Raw genomic sequence first — 22,421 nt, 5'->3', positions numbered from 1 at the left:
CATCAAATTACCCAAAACTCATCGAATTCAAGCCTAATTTTCTAAAAACTTCCGAAATACACTTTCGATCAAAAACCTGACTAAATCACGTCCGAATGACCTGAAATTTTGCACACATATCCCAAATCACCTAACGAAGTTACAGCAACTCTCGGAATTCTATTCTGACTCTCGGATCAAAATCTCACCTATCAACCGAAATTCGCCAAAATACTAACTTCGCCAATTCAAGCCAAATCCTTCCACGGACTTCCAAAATGCATTCGGATCGCGCTCCTAAGTCATAAATCATCCCCCGAAGCTAACCGAATCATCGGGATTCAAATCCGAGCCCTCTAACACATAAGTCAATGTCCAGTTAACTTTTCCAAAACAAACCTTCCTTAAAGAGACTAAGTGTCTCATTTCCTACTAAAATCAATCCAAATCAATTCGTTCACACCCAACACTGATAATGAAGCATAAAGAAATAGGAAATGGGGAAAACGGGGCGGTAACTCACGAGACGACGGGTCGGCTCGTCACAAGGTAGTAATAAGGTCGCTCTTCCAGAGCCCTCAATTAACTTTATACTACCAGATATTGCATTAACATAAGCCTTTTTCTTAACAAAATAAGAGAAAAATTTCTTTTCTCTTAATATTGTGTGAGTTGTAGCACTATCCAAAAGGCATAAATCTTCATTACTCATCTTGGATCCAATTGAAGACTGAGGAATTTTATATTTTTCATAAAAAAAATAAAAGTAAATCATGAGAAATACGGAAAAAACTAACATCACCAACGACAACATAAGACAACTTAAGTACTACTTGAAAATAAAAAAACAACTTTAGAACGAGACAAAAAAAACCACTGAAAATAAAAATAACATAATTGCATTCCCCTGTAAAATGATCAAACTTTAGTTTTGATCTCCAAAGAAGTCTTCAACTTCCAAATGAATAAGATCATCGAGGCCTTGAAAATCATTATCATTCAAAGCAAGATTTGTCTCGGCATTGTCATCATTTTTGTTTGAAGGCCCTGCCTCAAAATCATTTTTAAAGGTCAAGTGAGACTCCACTGGGGCATTAGCAGAAGATGCTCCAACATTATTTGTCTTTCTTTTGATGGAGTTTTGATAAAGCCTGACAAAATGCTCAGGTGCACGACATTCAATTTTTTAATGACCTTATATGCCACAGCGGTGGTAGTTACCGCTTTTGCCTCTTGAAGGATTGTTCTGAGAACCCATATTGTTCTCTCATTTGCCATGACCACCATGATGACGACTATTATATCGTCTCTTATTATTGCCATGCCCACGTACATTCATATGACCATGATAATTATTCTGTCTTTTTCCAGACTTATCTCGTCTAGCTGCCATATTCGCTTCAGGAAGCGGAGCTGACCCTGTGGGACGGGCTTCATGAATTTTCAGCAAAAGGGTATTATGTTGCTCAGCCACCAGAAGGCATGAGATCAATTCAGAATACTTTTAGAAACCCCTTTCATGGTATTGCTGATGTAATACTATATTTGAGGCATGAAAAGTCGTAAGAGTCTTTTCCAGCAAATCCTCATCATTCACAACTTCCCCACATAATTTCAATTGGGAAGTTATTCGAAATACAGCAGAGTTATACTCACTTACGGTCTTAAAATCTTGCAACCGTAAGTGCATCCACTCATATCGAGCCCTTGGCAAAACCGTAGCCTTAAGGTGATCATACTTTTCCTTCAGGACAGTCCATAATTCAAGTGGATCTTTCACTGTTAAATATTCAACCTTCAAACCTTCATCCAAATGATGACGAAGGAAAATCATGGCCTTCGTTTTGTCCTGGCTTGATGCCTCATTACCCTGAGTAATGGTGTTACCAAGGCCTTTAGCGGCTAAGTGAATCTCAGCATCGAGAACCCATGATAGGTAATTCTTTCCAGAAATGTCAAGTGCCACAAACTCAAGCTTTGACAAATTCGACATAGTAAAAACTATCAAAGAAGATAAATAATTAGAAATCATTAGGATAATAGCATAAAGAATCTTAAAAATTGACATAATATCAAATTTGTGATCTATATATACACTAAAGTGATAATTCCATAGAAAAGAATACTATTTTTTTTCTTCAAATTATTAATTTATCTTTGATGTTAACTAGAACAAAATATCTTCTCTCAATTAATTCTACTAATATAAAAATTAGCAACTTTCACATGACAATCATACAAATAACTTAAAATAAAGAAACATAGGGTTCTTATTTTTGCATATATCTAGAGATGTGAAAAATTATAAAACGGCATATTAAAGACACTAATCATGAAATCAAAATATACAACGAAAAAAAAAATGAACAAATATACCTGAACAACGAAAAGAGCTTAACTTCGTGCTGATAACGTATTAAAAATGTAGCTCAAAGTAACAATATAAAACAAGAAGATAAGTAGAATAAGAGAAGAAGAGATAGCTTTCTTATTTCATCAAGTGTGTTCCATCTCACATTTCATGCCTCTATTTATACTATTACATATGAAGGTTACAAAATGATTGTCTTAAACATGGCATTAACAATTGAGATCATGGGGAGGGATTATGGAGGTGTGAGAGTTACAATCATAATGGTGATGAATAGCGGGAGGTAATTTACATCATGGGTGAAATTAGTGGGAGTAGTGGACATCCACATTTACTAAATATTTTATAACAACTATAATATTCTCCCCACTGTCTATATATCTACAAATTGATTGAATAACGACTATGGAAATTATAGCTTTCAATTCCAAGTATAGCATGTTCCTCCCTTTCAACTTACTTCTAATGACCATGTAAGGTGTTGTATTAAAATTTGAATAATGAATAATTAAGAATATTTGTTCTCAATATCTACATATATAAAATTAATTTTTATTTAAAAATTAATATTAAATATGTAATTCAAATATTAAATATGTGTGAGTGTGACAATATGTAGAGAATTTTCTTTCCAAAAAATATTCTCTTAACCTCTATAGTCCATTGATTATTCATAAGAAAAAATCGACGGCGCAAAGTCAGTAAGCCTTTCAGATTATATTGATAAGAAATTCATTTGTGATGTCTCCCTCAACCTACCACCAAAGGATGTGGTGCAGTGGATGAGACTGCTATTTCCTTAGCCAGAGGTCTCAAGTTCGAGCTCTGGGCATGAAAAAATCCTTGGTAGAGAGCGCTTCCCCCCGAATGGGGCCCTATGCGGCGTGAATCCGAATATAATCGGGCTCTAATCAGAGTACCGGACACCGGGTGGGAAACCAAAAAAAAGATGTCTCGTTCAACCTTATCCTTTTCCTTTGTAAAATCAAAGCTTGAAACAGCAATCAACATAATACTATAGTTGTTTGCACAAATCAAACTACTCCAAATAATTAGTAATTAGCATCTAAGAACCAATATTCTTCGTAGGTGTGATAAATTCCCATAAAAAAGTGTAACTTGTCAAATGAGTCCAAACTTAAGTAGGTTAGGATATGAGGGCATCACCAATTGGCTTAATTCGTGTCATAACCCAAACTGATGGGTTGCGACGAGCACCCGGTACCTTACTCAATCGAGTACCAATGTAACATATCTTTCTTATTACATCATTATATACACATGACATACGGTCCTAATAGGCCAACATAATCATTTGTAAACTCAAAACATATGCCGACAAGGCCGTACAATCTTTCACGTACACGACATATGTCTACAAGCCTCTAAGAATACATAAATATCATAAAGGTCGAGACAGAGTCCCGCCATACCAAACAATATACATCTAACTCATACTAACCAAACAAGCAACTCCGAAGCAAATGGAGCGCACTAACATCTTCCGCTGAGCTGATAGCCTACATGGGGGCTCTCGACCTGTCTATCGGGATCTGCGGACATGAAACGCAGCGTCCCCAGGCAAAAGGAACGTCAGTACGAATAATGTACTGAGTATGTAAGGTACATAAATAAATACATAAGAGACATGGAAGACATATAGAGTACATGACTCAACATGTAAGTCTGAATAACTTTGTAAATCATAAATTACTTTTAGCGTCATGCGTATGCGTATGAATGTCATGTCATGTCGTGCATAGGTACATATTTCATAACATCATCAGCCTCTGAGGGCATCCCATCATATCATATTAGCCACCGCGGGCAAAATCATCATCGTATACCAGCTGATCAGGTGGTGGTGCATATATAATGCCATAACCTTTCCCATATCCCATATACATATATACATACATATATACGCGTATATAACGCCGTTTGAATCATATTTACATATGTATATGCGTATATAACGTCGTTTGAATCATATTTCAGCCACTGTGGGCAACATCATCATCATATACCAGCTGATCAGGTGGTGGTGCGTATATAATGTCGTAACCTTTTCCCATATCCCATATACATATATTTACATATATACGTGTATATAACGCTATCTGGTCATGGGTCAATGCACATGAATGCAATACATGAAAAGTACGTTAATAAAATCTTTCAGAAGGGTCATAAGACCACTTTGCCTTTGAGTAATATCATAAAGTAATCTCTTTTCAACTTTCGTATTTTTCTGAGACCCATGAACAGATGATAAAATATTATGACACATGAAAATTCAAGAACATAGATATTTTTAATACTTCTATGAATATAGACATTCATAGAATTTGTGCATTTGCACGTTTCGTTCGTATCATATGGATCATGCCAAAAGAAAAAAGGGATAGCCTTAACATACCCGGAGTAGGAAAAAATCCGTGTGATATTCAGGAGAAAGATTATACCGTGCTCTCCATAAGTGAAACACTATTGACCGATAAAAAGAAACATTAATTGACTCAATGATCTTCTACCCACGATAGCTGGGCACCGTGAATCATCTCATTTGATCAAAATCCAACTTATATCATGAGTGAAATGTGTGCTTCATATAAAGATGTAATCCATTTCCAAATATTCCTTGAAACTTTAGCTTGTCACCTTGGATAAACTTTTAGCATGGAACGGAGCCTCAAAAGTTCAATCTCAGTGTTTTCATATACTCCCGATTCCTCTTGTGGTAGCAAATTTTGTAATCTTGATTTAAATGACCTAACATTCTGGTTCCATGTATATTCTGAAAGGGTTGAGTCCACATATAAGAGAAACACCATTTAATCAAATGAAACCCATGCCATATGGAACAAACTACAAAGTCTTTCTTCTTACAGCCTTAAATACATAAATGGGACCACTTTCTTTCTATAGGTTAATCCTACGCAAGTTCTTAAAGCCACAGATACTCAACAGGTTATGAAGCTAATGTGCACTCCAGTTGTCTAACGTACAGTCCCTCCTAAATATGCCACCTTTCAATTAAAGGTAAGAGTCACCCCAAATGAAAGAAAGAGGGCTGCCACGTGAAAGATTTGTTTTTAATCTTATCCAATAATTAGTTAATTAGGTAATATCTCGCTACCCGGTAATTAATCAATTACTCGTATAATTTAAAAATTGTCTCAACTTAATTAAATACTACTCTCTTTTAACATACCTTATACACCTTACTAGCATGACCATGTAGTACCTTGTATGACACTAGTCCATAAATACCGGGTATTTTAGCTCGGGCCGTATTTTATCCCGAAATGCCAAACTTTGACAAAATTCGTTTTCTTAGACTTGCTCCCCCTTTCACCTTCATAAATTTACTAATCACTTGTGAAATAGCATAATCCTTATAATCCCCAAATAATCTTTTCCTTGGACTGATGTCAATTACCTTACGACAAATTAAACATAAAATATTACAGGGTGCAACATCGTCGTAACTTATTACTGTGAAACGTAATATCATTGTAATGTAATACTGTTAAGTACAATACTGTTGTAACTTAATACCGCAGGACGTAATATTGACTTAATTTTGCAGGGCGTAACAATTCGAGTGCTTAGTCAGCAATTTTTCTTTTTTGGTTGTATTTTGCTCTCTGACTGCTATATATAATAAAGTGCCTACTGCCATTATTGAGATGCAGTAGTCAGCCGAATGAATTTCTTATTTGAGACTTTCAACCTATAGCAGCCATTATTGAAACGCAGTTCTCTTGACCACGTGCTTAAGGGGCGGAGCTAGCCTTCAAAATAAGGGTTAGAATCCAATAATTTTAGCTCAAACTTTGTATTATTTTAATACGTTTTGGAGCAACATAAAATTGTGTCCATGTAACCTATAAGTCACATGTTAGAACCGTAAAATTGGTCATTAATGCTTGTATTATGTGCCTACATTATACTCAATTGAGGTGCGGCCCTTCCTCGATGCTTGGTGGTGTGCTGGGCTGTCCTTTTTTTTTTACGTACAACATACTCCCTCGTGTCCGCAATTGGTAACCTTTAATCCTTTTTATTTTGGTCTAAAATAAGTGTACTTTTATATGATCAAGAAAAAATTAATTTTATTTTTTAAAATTTGCCCGTATTTATATATTTTAATGTGTCAAGTTAACAAAATATAAATTTTATTTAAGGTTAATTTAGTCAAAATACTTTTTCTAAAAGTTAGTCTTTCTTAACGGACGTGAGAAAAAGCCAAAATATCACTTATTATGGGTTAGGGGATTAGCAATATAAAATTCATTAACTTCACGGGGTAAAATCTTGTACTCATATTGTATTTCAAATCCTAGTCCACAAAAAGGGCCTTACTTTGTGAAAATGGACGGAATAGAACGCAAATATATTAAAGTGAATGGTGTAAATCTCCATGTAGCTGAAATTGGACATGAATCTTCTCCAGCTGTTGTGTTTTGCCATGGATTCCCAGAAATTTGGTACTCTTGGCGGCACCAGATGATCGCTTTAGCCCGAGCTGGTTTCAGAGCCATAGCATTTGATTACAGAGGATATGGCTTGTCTGATCAGCCACTCGAACCCGAAAAGGCCACCTTTTCTGATTTTGTTAACGATCTTCTTGGACTCCTCGATGCTCTCAACATCTCTAAGGTATCTTCTGCAACTATGAGTAATTAACTAATTAAGTATACAGTCATATTTAAGGCTGATTCAACTAAACTTAGTACTTTTAACTTGAAATATGTATAGATACGAAATATTTATCTATCATTTAGATGTTAAAACAAATTATACGAACAAAACCAAGTACAAAGGGGTAATTAGGACAAGGTAAAGTTTAAGAGGACCTTAACAAAACGAGCCAAGTTTAGGGGGTCTTTAGGTATTCTGCCTAATTTATATCTAATGATGTTCCACTTTTGCCTTTCCTCTGCAGTTGCATAAAATAAGATATATTATGATCTTGTCATTGCTCAAAATATTTTGATTTTTTACCAATTTGTTGGTAAAAGAAAATTAAATAGATTCAAGTAGAGTTTTCTCGAACGTATCAATAAGCTAGACCCATACTGTGAGTTGTTTCATGCCATAAATAAACTCGGACAGGTGGATCAAGTTTTCTTTTTCCTATCACAGATAGCCGGGTTTTATGCGCCGGTCAATTGACTGTGAAGCAGAGAAGGAAGAGTTTTGATCTTTTTTTTTGTTTTTGCTTTCATCGAATATGATCTATTACTCTTATCCGCTATCTTTAATGGGTCTGAGGTCGAATTATCTTTTTAATCCGTTCTTTGAATGCAAATCAATATAACGTTTTGGTTTATGTTTACATATGTAGTCCTAATAGCTATGTGTCTCAAGATGTAACCCGTCAGCTATGGTTATAGAGACTGAATAACAAATAGAACTCAACTTTCTTATCTTGCTCGCAAGTTTTTCTCAAAAGGTTCATGTGCGGGCACATTTATGCAGGTTTTTCTAATAGGTAAAGATTTTGGAGCTGCTATTGTTTCCTCCTTTGTCTTATTCCACGAGGAGAAGGTTATCGGATTTGTAACGATGGGCGTCCCATTCGTGGCCGGAAGCCCTCTTAAGAATCATGATCAACTCCCTGAAGGCTTCTATGTTTATAGATGGAGAGTATGTTGCTGATTTCCCTGTGTGATTTCCTTAAAAAGACTCAATTCCTGTTTCCTTTTGAACTCATTGCAGTAATTTTAGATTGTTATTACTACCTACTATTTGATTGCTATTTTTCGCTTCGGTTTTCTTAATATTTTATTGTTGTTACTGCTTGTTGCCACTGCTTTTCATGTTTCCTTTGGTCGAGACCCTATTGGAAATAGCCTCTCTGCCTTCCCAGAGTAGGGTAAGGTTTAAGCACACACTACCTGATCACGTCCAACTATGCCTTATAAAAAGGACTAAGCGGTCCCTGCAAATATAATCCGGTTTACAAGTCCGGAGTCGAATCCCACAGAGAACTAAGGCTTAGCTACAACTGTTCAATATTGCTAAGAAGACATGTTCGAACAATTCCTAAGTTATAAATATTAAGATTCTTATATCTAATTAACTAAATAATTAAATTAGTAGATTAACAACTAAAGATACTACGGGTTGGAGAAAAGATTAAGGAGGTCTAGAGTTATGATTTCCCCAATTGTCGGAATCCTTCCCGCTATGTCTTCTATAATTTCACCCAAGTATTCTCTACCGATCATGAGCGCTTTGTGTGTTGTAATTCTTTCCCGAGTAATTACGACAATTTACTAGACATACTCTCCCGAGTTACGCTAGCTAGCTTTACTTATAGTTCACTTAAATCACACCTAAGGTTTCGTTATCCCTAATCCCACCTTTAAACCCTTGGTTATTGATTCCTCACATACGTTGGGAGTGATGTTGTTCAAAAAAAACCTAAATATGCACTCTCTTCCGAGTAATACATACTAAATAGGCACAGCTAATTGAGAGCTCTTCAACCAACCACAATATAAATGTAGTTGAACAAATAGAGAAAAGCTACGGCTCAATTATATAAAAACATAATAAGAATTTATCCTACAAAAGGTTCTATCAAAACTCTAGATAATAAATTAGCTATTCATAATAGTATGTAAAACTACAATACTAAAAGAATTCTCGTACAATAACCAACAATGAAAAATAGGAAGAGGAAGGAAAACTCGTAAAAGAATTCTCCGCCTTGCTCCTATTGTGTCTCTGCCTCCTTAGGTCGAATCTGTGTCAAAAATTGGTCTCCTCCCCTCCTTAGGTCTAAATTATATCAAAAGTGTGTCCAACCTCCCCTAAATACCATTTTTCCATGTATATATACCAAGTAGGGTTAGGCCCAAACAATTATACCTTCTCCAATGTGAAAAAGGACACTTTTCCCGGGTTTGACTAGCGCGGCCGCGTTCATGACCGCGCTAGTGGCCGCGCATATTGCCCAGTATTCTGCCAGACGAGCGCGGCCTGAGCGCGACCGCGCTATTGACGCGCACTTTTCGCCCTGTTCCGCGTCGAATTTGGAAAAACGTAAAACATAAAATTTGTAGTCCTTTGAGTTAGCTTTCCAACCATATATTGTGGAGCCCAAATGGTTCTGAGCAAAAAGTTATATCCATTTTACTAGACAGTACGCAATATACCTACTCGATTCTTCGTTCGCTCTAACTATCATCCGTTGACCCCCAAACACGATCCCGGGTTAATTCCTTGAGCTTTTACTCAGACTTCAAAGCTCCAAATCACTTGAATTCTTTTCATAACATCTATATAGCTCGGAATCACTCCTACAAGGCATAAAACACACAGTTAGTGCAAGACACTAGCGATTAAAGCTCAAACTCAATCAAAGTGCAGTAAATTTGAGTGTAATAAGCGACTAAAATACGTAATTATAGCCGATCATCAACACCTCACACTTAACCCATTGCTCGTCCTCAAGCAATCAAACTACACTTTATATAGACACGACCTTTTAAAGCAATTTTCCTAACTTATCACACCAAGAATATTTAAAATAGACTAAGCACAAAAGCGTAACATCTTCACCTCAAGATTTGACTTACAAATACCACGCATTATTCACAACTCACGTACTTACTCTAACATAGAGGTCACTGACATTACCTTTCCTTCATGAATCAAGTGCCCTCACACAACAAAAGAGAGTAGTTCCACATAATAAAATTTAAGAACACTTAGGAACTCAAGATAGAAAGAATTCACTCACTCTCAGAAATAATATTCATATGCCATAAAAGATGCACCATAAGCTTGTCCGTAGTGTACTACTCCACTAATCGAGCTCATTCAATCTTGGATCAATTAAGACTTTATTTGGTTGTAATGTAGGCTACGGGACGGGTAGGATACATTTAGATATAAGAGTAACTACACCTCCCTAAGCACTTTAATACATATATTTAACATTCAAACCTCATACTTATGTCAAACCAAACTCCACCTTCACATCAATGTATATTACCTATTCTTCTTTAAGCACACTTACATTAAAAGCCACCACTTATTCAAGGAATATATTTTTTTTCACAACAATCGAACTATTTTTTTTCTTTTTTTCCAATTCAAGTGGCTCTTACTTTTTTCAAAACAGTGTGCACCTTTCTCCTTATTTCATTAGTTCCATTCAAAAGGTAAACCAACCACCCCACACTTTAACTTTTACAATATTCATAAACAATTCAAGTGCTCATGAGAGGTTACAATGGTTTAAATAGATGGTTAATTCAAACAAATGGGTAAGACTTGTAATGTGGTTGCCAAAGAAACAAGATTACAGGCTCAAAGGGGTTAACTACGATACATAACAACTAGGTGGCTAAAATATACATACTGGCTCAACAAAGAAACGCTTATATCACTTCCAAGACTGAACAAAACTACTATTTCGCTTTGCAAACACACATGGCAAGTTCTAGGCATCAAATGCAATGCACAAAATATAACAAATCCTTACACACACATGGCACATAACTCACTTAGGATTGCACTCATCAAGACACTCTAGTCAAAGCGGTTAAGCAAATTTAAGATCATACAGTTTAAGGTATTTATACAAGAGTCAAAAATTGAGCCTAAGCGTCACAACCAAAGTACTCACTATTCTCAAGGCATAACAAAGTCAAGAGATATTGCTTCAATTCAAAACACAACACAATGGCTCCTACTCCCAAAAAAAACTAACTACACCTGGTTCAAATAAAACCCTTGGAAAAGAACTGCGGCACAAAGAAAAACCAAGGGGGAATTGCTACACTACCTAACAAAAGAAAATCTTTTTATTTTATTTTTTCTTTAGACTTAAATCCCTCAAGAAAATTGTCTAATAGATCCATCTTCGGGAAAAGTCCAATCTTTTTTTTTTCGTTTTTTCTAAAAAAAGATAAAATAATTATTCAATTAAACTAACACAACTAAAATAGCATAGAAAGTCACTCAGACAATCTCCTCACCCCACACTTAAAATTGTGCATTTTCCCCAATGCACACCATACTAATAAGAGGGTAAAAGAAACTCCCTGGTAGGCCAAAGGCCGAAGCACTAGCAGCTCATGAGGTACTCAGTCTTCTCCCAAGCTTGATCCTTTGTGCGGGTACCTCACACTTAGTTCTAACCATTTGATTTGTTATTGCATCCTTCCAATACCTTTGCTTTTCATGCTCCTAGAAAATAAAAAATTGACACTACAAAAATAATACAATTAAAAAAATAAAAAATAAATAAAAGAAAGCAATAAAGCTGGGTTGCCTCCCAACAAACGCTTGATTTAACGTCGCGGCACGACGTGAATCACTTTCTGCCTCCACTTTGAACTTATGAATCGGACCCCAAGTTTTGATTCTGCTCTATGATCATGCTCCTGGGGTGGTGTAACGAATCTGACTGGCCCAACAAAATAATGTAGTATTCTGCACTTCTTGGCCTTTAGATGAGGTGTATAATCCCGATTTTTTGGCAAGAAGAATTCCAGAATGTAAGCACTTTGTTCCCCATTCCTTGACTCCTCAAATGGCTTGGACGACTCTATTTCCATATCATCATCTAAACACAATGTGGAAAAATGCTTGGAGTGAGGACCAATGCGCTCAGCTACATGAACATTGGGACTGTCTACATTCTCAACACTAATGACAATAGAGTCAACTAAATATGTATCCTCAATATCCTTGGTTGACTCTAGTATCTCTTCTACAACATCGACATCCTCAAAATCTAGTGCGATTGATTGTTGGTGTTCTACTCTAGCCTCCTCCTCTAGCTCATCCTCAAATTCATGCTCTTCTTGGCCACTATCCCCAATATTGGCTTGCTGAGCATTAACAGCTCCAACCACTTGACTCAATTGAGCCTCTAAGTTGCGAATAGTTGCCTCTTGCCTCTCTATCTGCAGTTGTTTCTCATTATTTTGTTCCAGAAGGCACTTTAACATATCCTTGATCTCCTTCAAGTCTACATCCCCAGGTTCTTTATTCCTGCTAACTTCACAAGAAAATGTAGAACCATCATAGTTAGGGGTTGGGGGAAGATAAGAAATATAAGCACAACCATAAAAGTGATCATTTTTACCACCACACACATCACACACATTCTACAAATAAGATTGAGTTGGTGCACATAACTCGCTCTCAGGAACGTTTTGAAAATTTTGCCACGGGTGGTTTCCTTCATAATATGTATGGAGATCAATAGTAGAATTATCTACACGTAAATTCTCATAATTCCAAGATGTCATGTTTCTCAAATCAACAATTATAAAAACAAAAAACAAAAAAAAACAAAACAAATTAAAAAAAAACAAAATAAAAGTTCAAACTTGAACCCTAGCAATATATACAGCTACAACTACAGCGTTAGTTCCCCGGCAACGGCGCCAAAATTTGATCACGCCCAATTATGCCTTATAAAAAGGACTAAGCGGTCGCTACAAATATAATCCGGTTTACAAGTCTGGAGTTGAATCCCACAGAGAACTAAGGCTTAGCTACAACTGTTTAATATTGCTAAGAAGACAAGTTCGAACAATTCCTAAGTTATAAATATTAAGATTCTTATATCTAATTAACTAAATAATTAAATTAGTAGATTAACAACTAAAGATACTACGAGTTAGAAAAAAGATTAAGAAGGTATAGAGTTATGATTTTCCCAATTGTCGAAATCCTTCCCGCTATGTCTTCTATAATTTCGCCCAAGTATTCTCTACCGATCATGAGCGCTTTGCGTGTTGTAATTCTCTCCCGAGTAATTACGACAATTTACTAGACATACTCTCCCGAGTTACGCTAGCTGGCTTTAATTACAGCTCACTTAGATCGCACCCAAGGTTTCGTTATCCCTAATCCTACCTTTAAACCCTTGGTTATTGATTTCTCACATACGTTGGGAGTGATGTTGTTCAACAACTACCTAAATATGCACTCTCTCCCAAGTAATACATACTAAATAGGCACAGCTAATTGAGAGCTCTTCAACCAACCACAATATAAATGTAGTTGAACAAATAGAGAAAAGCTACGGCTCAATTATATAAAAACATAACAAGAATTTATCCTACAAAAGGTTCTATCAAAACTCTAGATAACAAATTAGTTATTCATAATAGTATGTAAAACTACAATACTAAAAGTCATAACCAACAATGAAAAATAGAAAGAGGAAGGAAAAACTCGTAGAAGAATTCTCCGCCTTGCTCCTATTGTGTCTCTGCCTCCTTAGGTCGAATCTGTGTCAAAAATTGGTCTCCTCCCTTCCTTAGGTCTAAATTATATCAAAAGTGTGTCCAACCTCCCCTAAATACCATTTTTCCATGTATATTTACCAAGTAGGGTTAGGCCCAAACAATTATACCTTCTCCAATGTGAAAAAGGACACTTTTCTCGGGTTTGACTAGCGCGGCCGCGCTCGTGACCGCGCTAGTGGCCGCGCATATTGCCCAGTATTTTGCCTGACGAGCGCGGCCTGAGCGCGACCGCGCTATTGACGCGCACTTTTCACCCTGTTCCGCTTCGAATTTGAAAAAAACGTAAAACATAAAATTTGTAGCCCTTTGAGTTAGCTTTCCAACCATATATTGTGTAGCCCAAATAGAGTTCCGAGCAAAAAGTTATATCCATTTTACTAGACAGTGCACAATATGCCTACTCGATTCTTCGTTCGCTCTAGCTATCATCCGTTGACCCCCAAACACGATTCCGGGTTAATTCCTTGAGCTTTTACTCAGATTTCAAAGCTCCAAATTACTTGAATTCATTCCATAACATCTATATAGCTCGAAATTACTCCTACAAGGCATAAAACACACAGTTAGTGCAAGACACTAGCGATTAAAGCTCAAACTCAATCAAAGTGCAGTAAATTTGAGTGTAATAAGCGACTAAAATACGTAATTATAGCCTATCATCACTACCTAAGACCACACTTGTAAGAATTTATTGGGTTTGTTATTGTTGTTGCCTCATTTCAGTGATTTTCTAATCCAGGAGCCTGGGCGAGCAGAAGCCGATTTTGGTAGATTTGATACTAAAACAGTTGTAAGAAACATTTACATCCTTTTCTCCAGAAGTGAAATACCAATAGCTGATGAAAAGCAGGAAATCATGGATATGGTGGAAACATCAACTCCTTTACCCCATTGGTTTACGGAAGAGGATCTTGAAACTTATGGTGCCTTATATGAGAAGTCTGGATTCAGAACTGCATTGAAAGTTCCTTATAGGTAAGAGCCAGTTTACTTATAAATTGTGGTAATAAGCTCTCAAAAATACATGGAAGCACAAACCAAACTTGCCATCCGTAAAGTAATGGGAAAATGTACTATGTTGTACAAAATATCTTAATTTCAGCCTTCGTTATTCTTTTTAGCCGGCCATATTCTTATCGTTAGCAAAATGTCTTATATTTTCCTCGACTTTAATGGTGCTCCATAGAAAGGGAGCCTTGGTGTAACTGGTAAAGTTGCTGCCATATGATAAGAAGGTCACGGGTTCGAGCCGTGGAAATAGCCTCTTGCAGAAATGCTGAGTAAAACTGCATACAATAGACCCTTATAATCTAGGCCTTCTTCGCACCCCGCGTACAGCGGGAGCTTAGTGCACTAGGCTGCCCTTTTAACGGTGCTCCATCATAAATAGGAGGGAACCTTAGAGCAATGGTAAAGTTGTCTCTGTGTGACCTATAGGTCACGGATTTGAGTCGTGGAAGCAGCTACTAATGTTTGCATCAAGGTAGGTGGTCTACATCACGCACCTTGAAATGCGGCCCTTCTCCGAACCCCGCGTGAACGCCAGATGCTTTGTGCACTGGACTGCCCTACCCATATATCAAAATACTTCGGAGAAATGTCCAAATACCCCTCTACTTTTGACTATGATTTAAAATTACCTGTAGCTCTACTTCGAGTTGGAGGTCTATTAGGACCAAGTGTAAAGACGAGACAATTTGCTAATGACAAAGTTATAATGGTCGCAAAGTGTAACATAATGTACAATTAAATTTGGTATAGTAATTAGCCACTTCATCCTCTTGAATATCTTAAATTTCCTTACATCCTTTGTTTTTCCTGTTATGTGGATTTTTTCTTTTGTTTAGGTCATATGGCGAACAAACAAACAATCTACCAGTTAATCCAAAAGTTCATGTTCCAGCACTGCTGATAATGGGTGAGAAGGACTATGTCTTAAAAGCTCCAGGAATGGAAGAGTACATAAGGTCTGAAAAGGTGAAGGATTTTGTACCAAATTTGGAGATAGTGTTTATTCCAGAAGCAACTCATTTTGTTCAAGAGCAATTTCCAGATGAAGTCAATCAACTTGTTCTTAGCTTCCTTAAAAGTCATAGTCAACCTTGAAATTTTATGAGTGTTAATTTTCAAAAGCATTATAATAGTTTTAGCAGTGATATATTTATAGCATTTGATGTTATAATCTATCTTGGAATGAAGTTCTATAATTCTGTTGATACGAGACTGAAATGAAGTGAATGTCTTCTATTTAATGCCACGACCCAAAATCCAACTAGTCGTGATAGTACCTAGTCTGACCCGTTAGGTAAGCCAATTAACAATTATCCAATTCCAATAGAATTTAATAAGACAATAAAGTGAAAGAAAATATCTGTATCTTATACATTCTACAAGGACTGGTAGTACAAATCATGAGCATCTTATATTTAGAATTTACAAAGATGGTATGGAATAAAGTAAATCATCTGTTTGAAATATACATGAACAGATCTTTCATAAGTCGAGAGTTACCATGAACAAGAGGCAGCTATAACCGGAACGCAAGTACATCTTTAAATCCAACTCTCGTCAAATGCAGGAACATCAGCATCCAACATCTGCACGCAAGGTGTAGAAGTGTAGTATGAGTACAACCGACCACATGTACTCAATAAGTAACAAAACTAACCTTAGGTTGAAAGCGTGACGAGCTGAACAGAGGTCGGAGTCCAATACCAATAATCAACAACAGTTCATAACAACATAATAATAATTGTACAAGAAACATACACATAAGATACTCATCTCGTTCACGGTTTCGAAAAAATAGTCATGCAGATGGGTTTTCAATGTCTTAGTCTTATGCGTCTTATGTTTTAATGATCTAACAAACTTGTCGTGAAGAATCAGATAGAGAACCTGGCCCACAGGATATGCATCTCATGTGAACTGGTCGAAGTCTGAAAAATAGCAAATAGATTAACGACCACAGGGAGGAACACAAAAGGGACCCGATGACCTGGTCCCTTAGAGTTCTCTGACACAAGCAGATCAGTGACTGTACGCAATCAATATAAAGAGGAACACAACAGGGACCTACTCCCTTACGGTTCTCTGACAAAAGTACAAGTCAAGTACACAGCTGGAACATAGCAGAAGAAAGTGACCATCAAGCAACTGTCACAAAAGAGGAACACAACTAGGACCTGCCCCTATGGTGTGTCCTAACAGAAGTACAAAGTCCACTATCCAGCTGGAACGCAACTGCCCAGAAGTGGCTGTGCAGACAGTACAACAGTCACTTCTCATTGGAAAGAAGCGTACACTAAGAGTTGACATCACTATCCATTGTGCTATCTTTTGTGATAAAACAACCTGGTGCAAACACGCCATTACTTGTGTATTCAGTGATATTCTCTCAAGAAGAAAAAGCATTCATCCGGAATTGAAGTGATTAGTGTATCAAGAACAAGAAGACAACTCCACTAAGGATCAGTTTCTAAATGATTGCATGTACATCTATAGTTGAGTTGTAATCTTGTTATTTGGTCGTCATTGTAATTCCTAGTTTGCTTTCTTAGAAGCGTTGTCTTAGGAACAAATCAAATTCGTAAACTTCTGAGTTTATGTTGTGACTAGGGATAGTCATAAGTTAAATCCTTTGTAACTAGGAGATTTATAGAGTGGCTTGTGGTGGTTCATCACACGTTAGTTTGAAGTCTTTACAATAGGGTGTTTGCAAAGTGGCTTGTAATAGGTAGATTACAAGTTAGTAGAGTTTAAATCCTACAAGAGTAGGTCGTGGTTTTTTGATCTCCTCGTGTGGGATTTTTCCACGTAGAAAATCTCTGGCCTTCTTTACATTTCAGTCTTTATTGCATTCTACGTATTATCTCATAGAGGACCAGGTACTCTATAGTTTGGTGGACTCATATAAAGTAACAATTGGTATCATAGAAGGTTTCTCGTATCAGGCTAACACCTAGGAAGGATCCTCAATGGCTACCGCACCAAACTTTGAAGAAGGACAATCAACCTATAGACCTCCAGATTCAATGGTCAATACCACGGCTGGTGGAAGACCAGGATGCATGATTTCATTATGGCAGAAGATTCAAAGTTGTGGGACATCATTTGTGATGGTCCACATGTTCCCGTGAAAAAACTTGAAGAAACAGGACCATTGGTGCCCAAAGGGAGAAAAGAGTACATTGACAGAAAAGTTGTAGAAAAGAACTATCGTGCCAAGAAAATTTTGATGTGTGGCATAGGACCTGATGAGTATAACAGAGTATCAGCTTGTGATACTGCCAAAGAAATATTGGAAGCTTTACAAACCGCACACGAAGGAACTACTCAGGTCAAACAATCCAAGATCGACATGCTCACCACTGCATATGAGCTCTTCAGGATGAAGGATGATGAGTCCATACAAGATATGCACACCAGATTCACCTCTATCATAAACGAGCTTCACTCACTTGGAGATGTCATTCCCAGAAACAAGCTTGTAAGGAAAATTCTCAGTGTTCTACCTGGGTCTTGGAAAAGTAAGGTAAATGCCATCACTGATGCTAAAGATCTACAGACTCTGACCATGGATGAGTTGATTGGTAATCTGAAAATATACGAGATGAAAATAAAGAAAGACAATAAAAGAAGAGATCCTAAGAAGCAAAAAAACCTGGTGCTTAAGGTTGAAAGTAGTGATTCAAGTGATGAAGATAGTGACATGGCCTATCTTACTAAGAGATTTCAAAAAATGGTTTGAAGAAATGGTGGCATACCAAAGTGGGGAAGTTCAAGTAAAACAAGGAACAACGATCTCTGTCACAGATGTAGAAAGTCAGGGCATTTCATCAAAGACTGCCCACTCGCGAAACAGGAGCAGTACAAGCAAAATCTTGACAAAGCAGGAAAAAGGAACCTGGTTCCAGAGAAAAGATTCAATGGAAAAAGTGTTGCAGACAATATCTTTAAGCAGGCTCTTGCTGCTTGGGGAGGCTCCTTGAGTGAAACCGAAAGGGAATCAGATGCAGAAAACAGTTCCATGATGGCAGTGGAAACCGAAGAAATGAAGTACGATTCACTGTTCGCTCTGATGGCTCAGTCAGATGATGATGATGAAGAAGATGAAGACAATGAGATAAACTTCAGGGATGTTCAGAGAAATCTGAAATCCTATTCTTCTAAGAAGCTAAGGTCTTTATCAAATGTCCTAATTGATGCCTATTATAGTCTTGAAAATGATAAGGAGATCCTTACCATAGAACTAGGAGAGGCCGAACAACCTAGAGATGATCTAGTGGTCTGTGTAGTGGACTTAAATGAGACCATAGATAATCTTGAACAAGAGAAGGAAGCCTTGAATGAGAGAATAACTAGTGTGGAAAATGAGAGAGACGATTTGATGGTAGTAGTTGTTGATCTAAAAGAAACAATAAAAGGGTTTAACAATGAGAAATACACGTTAGAAGAAAGAGTCGCATCTACTGAAGAGGAAAGGGATGACCTGTTAGTAATATGCATTGATCTAGAGGAAACCGTTGAGGGACTCAATAGAGAACATAAGAATGTAAGTCTTGGGAAAGGGAAGGAAGCATCTAGTCAGTCACACATCTTGCTTGAAAATGTTAACTGTTGTAAAAACCAGTCTCTGCAGTGAACTCGAGAGGAATCAGCAACTCCAAGCTGTGTTGGAAAAAGTAAGAAATGATCTTGAGAAATCCCTAAAATAGACCTGGTCCTCGAATGTCGTCACTACCATATATCTCAACAATAGTGGAAGCAAGCAGGGCATCGGGTTCCAAAGGGAGAAAACTCCCTACAACCTGCACAACAAGTATGTCATTATACCTGATAATTGGCTTTATACCCACTGTGGGAACAATTGGCATTTTAAAGAAAATTGCCAGGCCACGGTCAGTATGCTAAGAAGAACAAAGTGTTTTCTGATAGAGTGAATACTAGCAAAGGACCAGGTACCACTCACAAAAAGCGAATGTTGCCTGCGTGGACTAGAAAATCCCTCATTCATCCTTTTTATAGTAACAAGGGACCCAAACTAGTTTGGGTTCCTAAATCTAACCCTTGATGTGCATGAGCAAGGAGCAGTGAGAGGAAGCAGACTGTGATGGACTATTGACAGTGGATGCTTAAAGCACGCAGCTGAAAACATCATGAACTTCTTCTCACTGAAAGCCCGGTAGGAAGGGAATGTATCCTTGAGAAGGAAGTAAAAGGGTACATTCTCAGTGAATGAAAAGGCAGAAAGGTTCCTTTGGCACTTGAGTGGGAACGAGCACTATGTGAATGGCCTAAAAAGTACTGTCACCAATCGGATAACTAGCCAAGTAGTCTTAGTAGACAAATGAAACAAGAATAGTCACTCCTGCTAATCATTAATCTCCACAAGCTGGCGGTATGAGATGAGTGAAGTCGGAACCATGGCATGAAGTATTGGTATATGCAAACTTCTCACCTCTGAATAAATTAACTCAGTCGGACCTGGTTCATGGTCTGCCAAACTCAAGTGTCACCTGGACATGAGTTCACAAAAATGCTAAAGGAGGGGGAGAAGGGATCATGCACAATTTCTCAACACCAAGGACTCCACAGCAACATGGCGTAGCTAAAAGAAAGAACGGAACTGGAAAATGCTACATGGATGGTGCTCATCGCCTATGGAATCACCAAGAAACTCTGCGCAAAAGGAATGAACACTACTCTCTACCTTGAGAACAGGTATCAGACCAGGTCCCTCTTAAATCAAAACTCACTAGGAGCTGCAAATTGGAAGAAAGTGTCTTGTTCTTGACAACATGAAGGATCAGCTTGGGAAGCTCAATGCAAAAATACGAGCAAAGGAATCCTTCTGGTAAACAATCCACAAAATAAGGCCACAAGGTCTCCAACAAAGGGAGCACTAAACTGGCAGGAGATGATCATGGGATATTCAACAAGACACTCTCCCTTGCCAAGAAAGAAACGGTGAGGATCAATATGATGAACCAATCCTATCTCTGGGAAATATCTGAGGCTTCAAATAGGGAGGATGATAAAGTGACCAAGATGAAGGAGACTGGCGAAAGACAATGCAACATCATCCTCCACGTCTCACAAACCTGAGTGCACCTGTCATGATTCATGCCTCATCTTCTGGGAAACAAGGAAGCAAAACGAAATGACCTCATCAATAACTGGAGAGAAATTGCAAACACATTGAAGGGTGAGATTCTCTTCTGAGGGTCGATATGAATAAGGGATTGATCGGTGGAAAGCATCGCAGAACAGAAGACCAAGCTCCAGATATCTGCATCAAAGCCTCAAGTAGAGAATATTCTGGATAAATCAAGGTGAAGATGGGGTCACAAGAATCTAATGAAGATCCTGGTCCTCCATTTGTTGGCTGAGTAAGACACCATCAGGTAAAGGTAGCTAAAGTGTTTTCTGACCAAGCTTAACTCACATCAGTACCATTGTAGGTAAACACACATGACGATCATAGAAGCTAAAGGTACAACTATGAACTGGGAAACGGGAGCTACTAAAACTTTGTTTAAAAGATTGCTCTGGCATCAGGTTCTTATATCTTAGGTTAGTAGTAATGTGCTTATTTTGCATGCCCTCTCAAAAACAAAAAAAAATGTGTATTTAGCAAAATTAATTCAAATACCACATCATCCGACTTTTCAACGTCTGTATGTCATGTCTTGTCTTTCAAATCCTTTTGTCCCCTCTGTACGGTAACGCTTTCCCACAAACCTACCGTTGTTTTTAGGACTATTCAGAACCTGTTTCTTTCTCCACTCATCATTAGCCCCTCTTCCAATTAAACTTCTTTTCCCTCTCACGACAAGTCATGAACCTTCATCTCCATTGTATAGCTAGGATCTTCTCTTCATCTCTCTCTTTCTCTATCTACTCGTCTACCAAGTGCTCATCTAATGGCGATCGAACAATCGTCTCATTCTACCACTTTTAGCATCGCTCCCACTTCGTCACTTTCCTTGAAATTAACCCCAGAGCGTCACTAATTCACGCCTTCTACCACCTTACCCACTCCCGGTTTCTCCTCCACTCTTACTGTCTTCCTCTTTTTGTTAAACTCTGTTTACCATTATTTTGAGAACCCTATGTCTAGTCAATCGTATGATCTCATCAAAGAACATACATAAGGTTTTACTCCTCAAGCGTCAGAAGCCCCTGAGGATGATCCTGACTAGTATATAAACTCCTCCATATTGGACTTAGTGACTCTCAAGGAGTCACCTGAAAAGGAAGCAGCTCATAACATCATGGCTATAACTGCTGAAAGTCTGATGAATGAAGGAGCTTATCTCTCGTCTGAGTATCAGGGGAAAGAAATTTCACTTCTAGGAAATGCAAGAACTACAGAATTCCTCGAGTCCTTGGCTCATGAGATATTCCCATAAAAGCCTTATGATGAACCCATTTCTCTTCCATGCAAGCTCACTCCTGCACCTCACATTCACTCCAAGTTCTTAGAGTCTTCCTCCAAATCACTCACTATCAGGTCAATACAGCAAGAGAACTTTGAGTCCTCGTTTCAAAAAAGTAAGAGGAGTGTCAAGACAAGGAAAAAGAGGAAAATGAATCCAAAAGATTTCATCAAGAGTGGGTCAGTAAACCAAATAGACAAAGATGCCTCGAAGGAACCTAGTTCCTTAGTACAACAATCTATGGCAACTCAATAGTCTATAAAAAAGGCCATTGATAAAACTATCGAGAAACAGAAAGGTCATATGTGAAGTACAGTAGCAAGTCTAAACGGAGTTCAA

General features: G+C 37.6%; 2 protein-coding genes across 2 annotated transcripts; one reads left to right on the top strand and one right to left on the bottom strand.

Annotated features, from left to right (window-relative positions):
- Positions 1 to 1,483: 1,483 nt before the first annotated feature.
- LOC107773029 (uncharacterized) lies at positions 1,484 to 1,972 on the bottom strand. The gene is made up of 2 exons (XM_016595670.2): positions 1,849 to 1,972; positions 1,484 to 1,758 (listed from the first exon to the last, which is right to left on the bottom strand). The coding sequence occupies exons 1-2, from the start codon at positions 1,970 to 1,972 to the stop codon at positions 1,484 to 1,486; spliced, it is 399 nt and encodes a 132-aa protein (XP_016451156.2).
- Positions 1,973 to 6,668: 4,696 nt separating this feature from the next.
- LOC107803580 (epoxide hydrolase 2) lies at positions 6,669 to 15,827 on the top strand. The gene is made up of 4 exons (XM_016630509.2): positions 6,669 to 7,015; positions 7,838 to 8,005; positions 14,381 to 14,616; positions 15,489 to 15,827. The coding sequence occupies exons 1-4, from the start codon at positions 6,728 to 6,730 to the stop codon at positions 15,745 to 15,747; spliced, it is 951 nt and encodes a 316-aa protein (XP_016485995.1). The 5' UTR covers positions 6,669 to 6,727; the 3' UTR covers positions 15,748 to 15,827.
- Positions 15,828 to 22,421: the final 6,594 nt, after the last annotated feature.

Source organism: Nicotiana tabacum, chromosome 1 (assembly GCF_000715075.1).
Source record: "Nicotiana tabacum cultivar K326 chromosome 1, ASM71507v2, whole genome shotgun sequence".
NCBI lineage: Eukaryota > Viridiplantae > Streptophyta > Magnoliopsida > Solanales > Solanaceae > Nicotiana > Nicotiana tabacum.
This window is presented reverse-complemented; position numbering and strand designations above follow the sequence as displayed.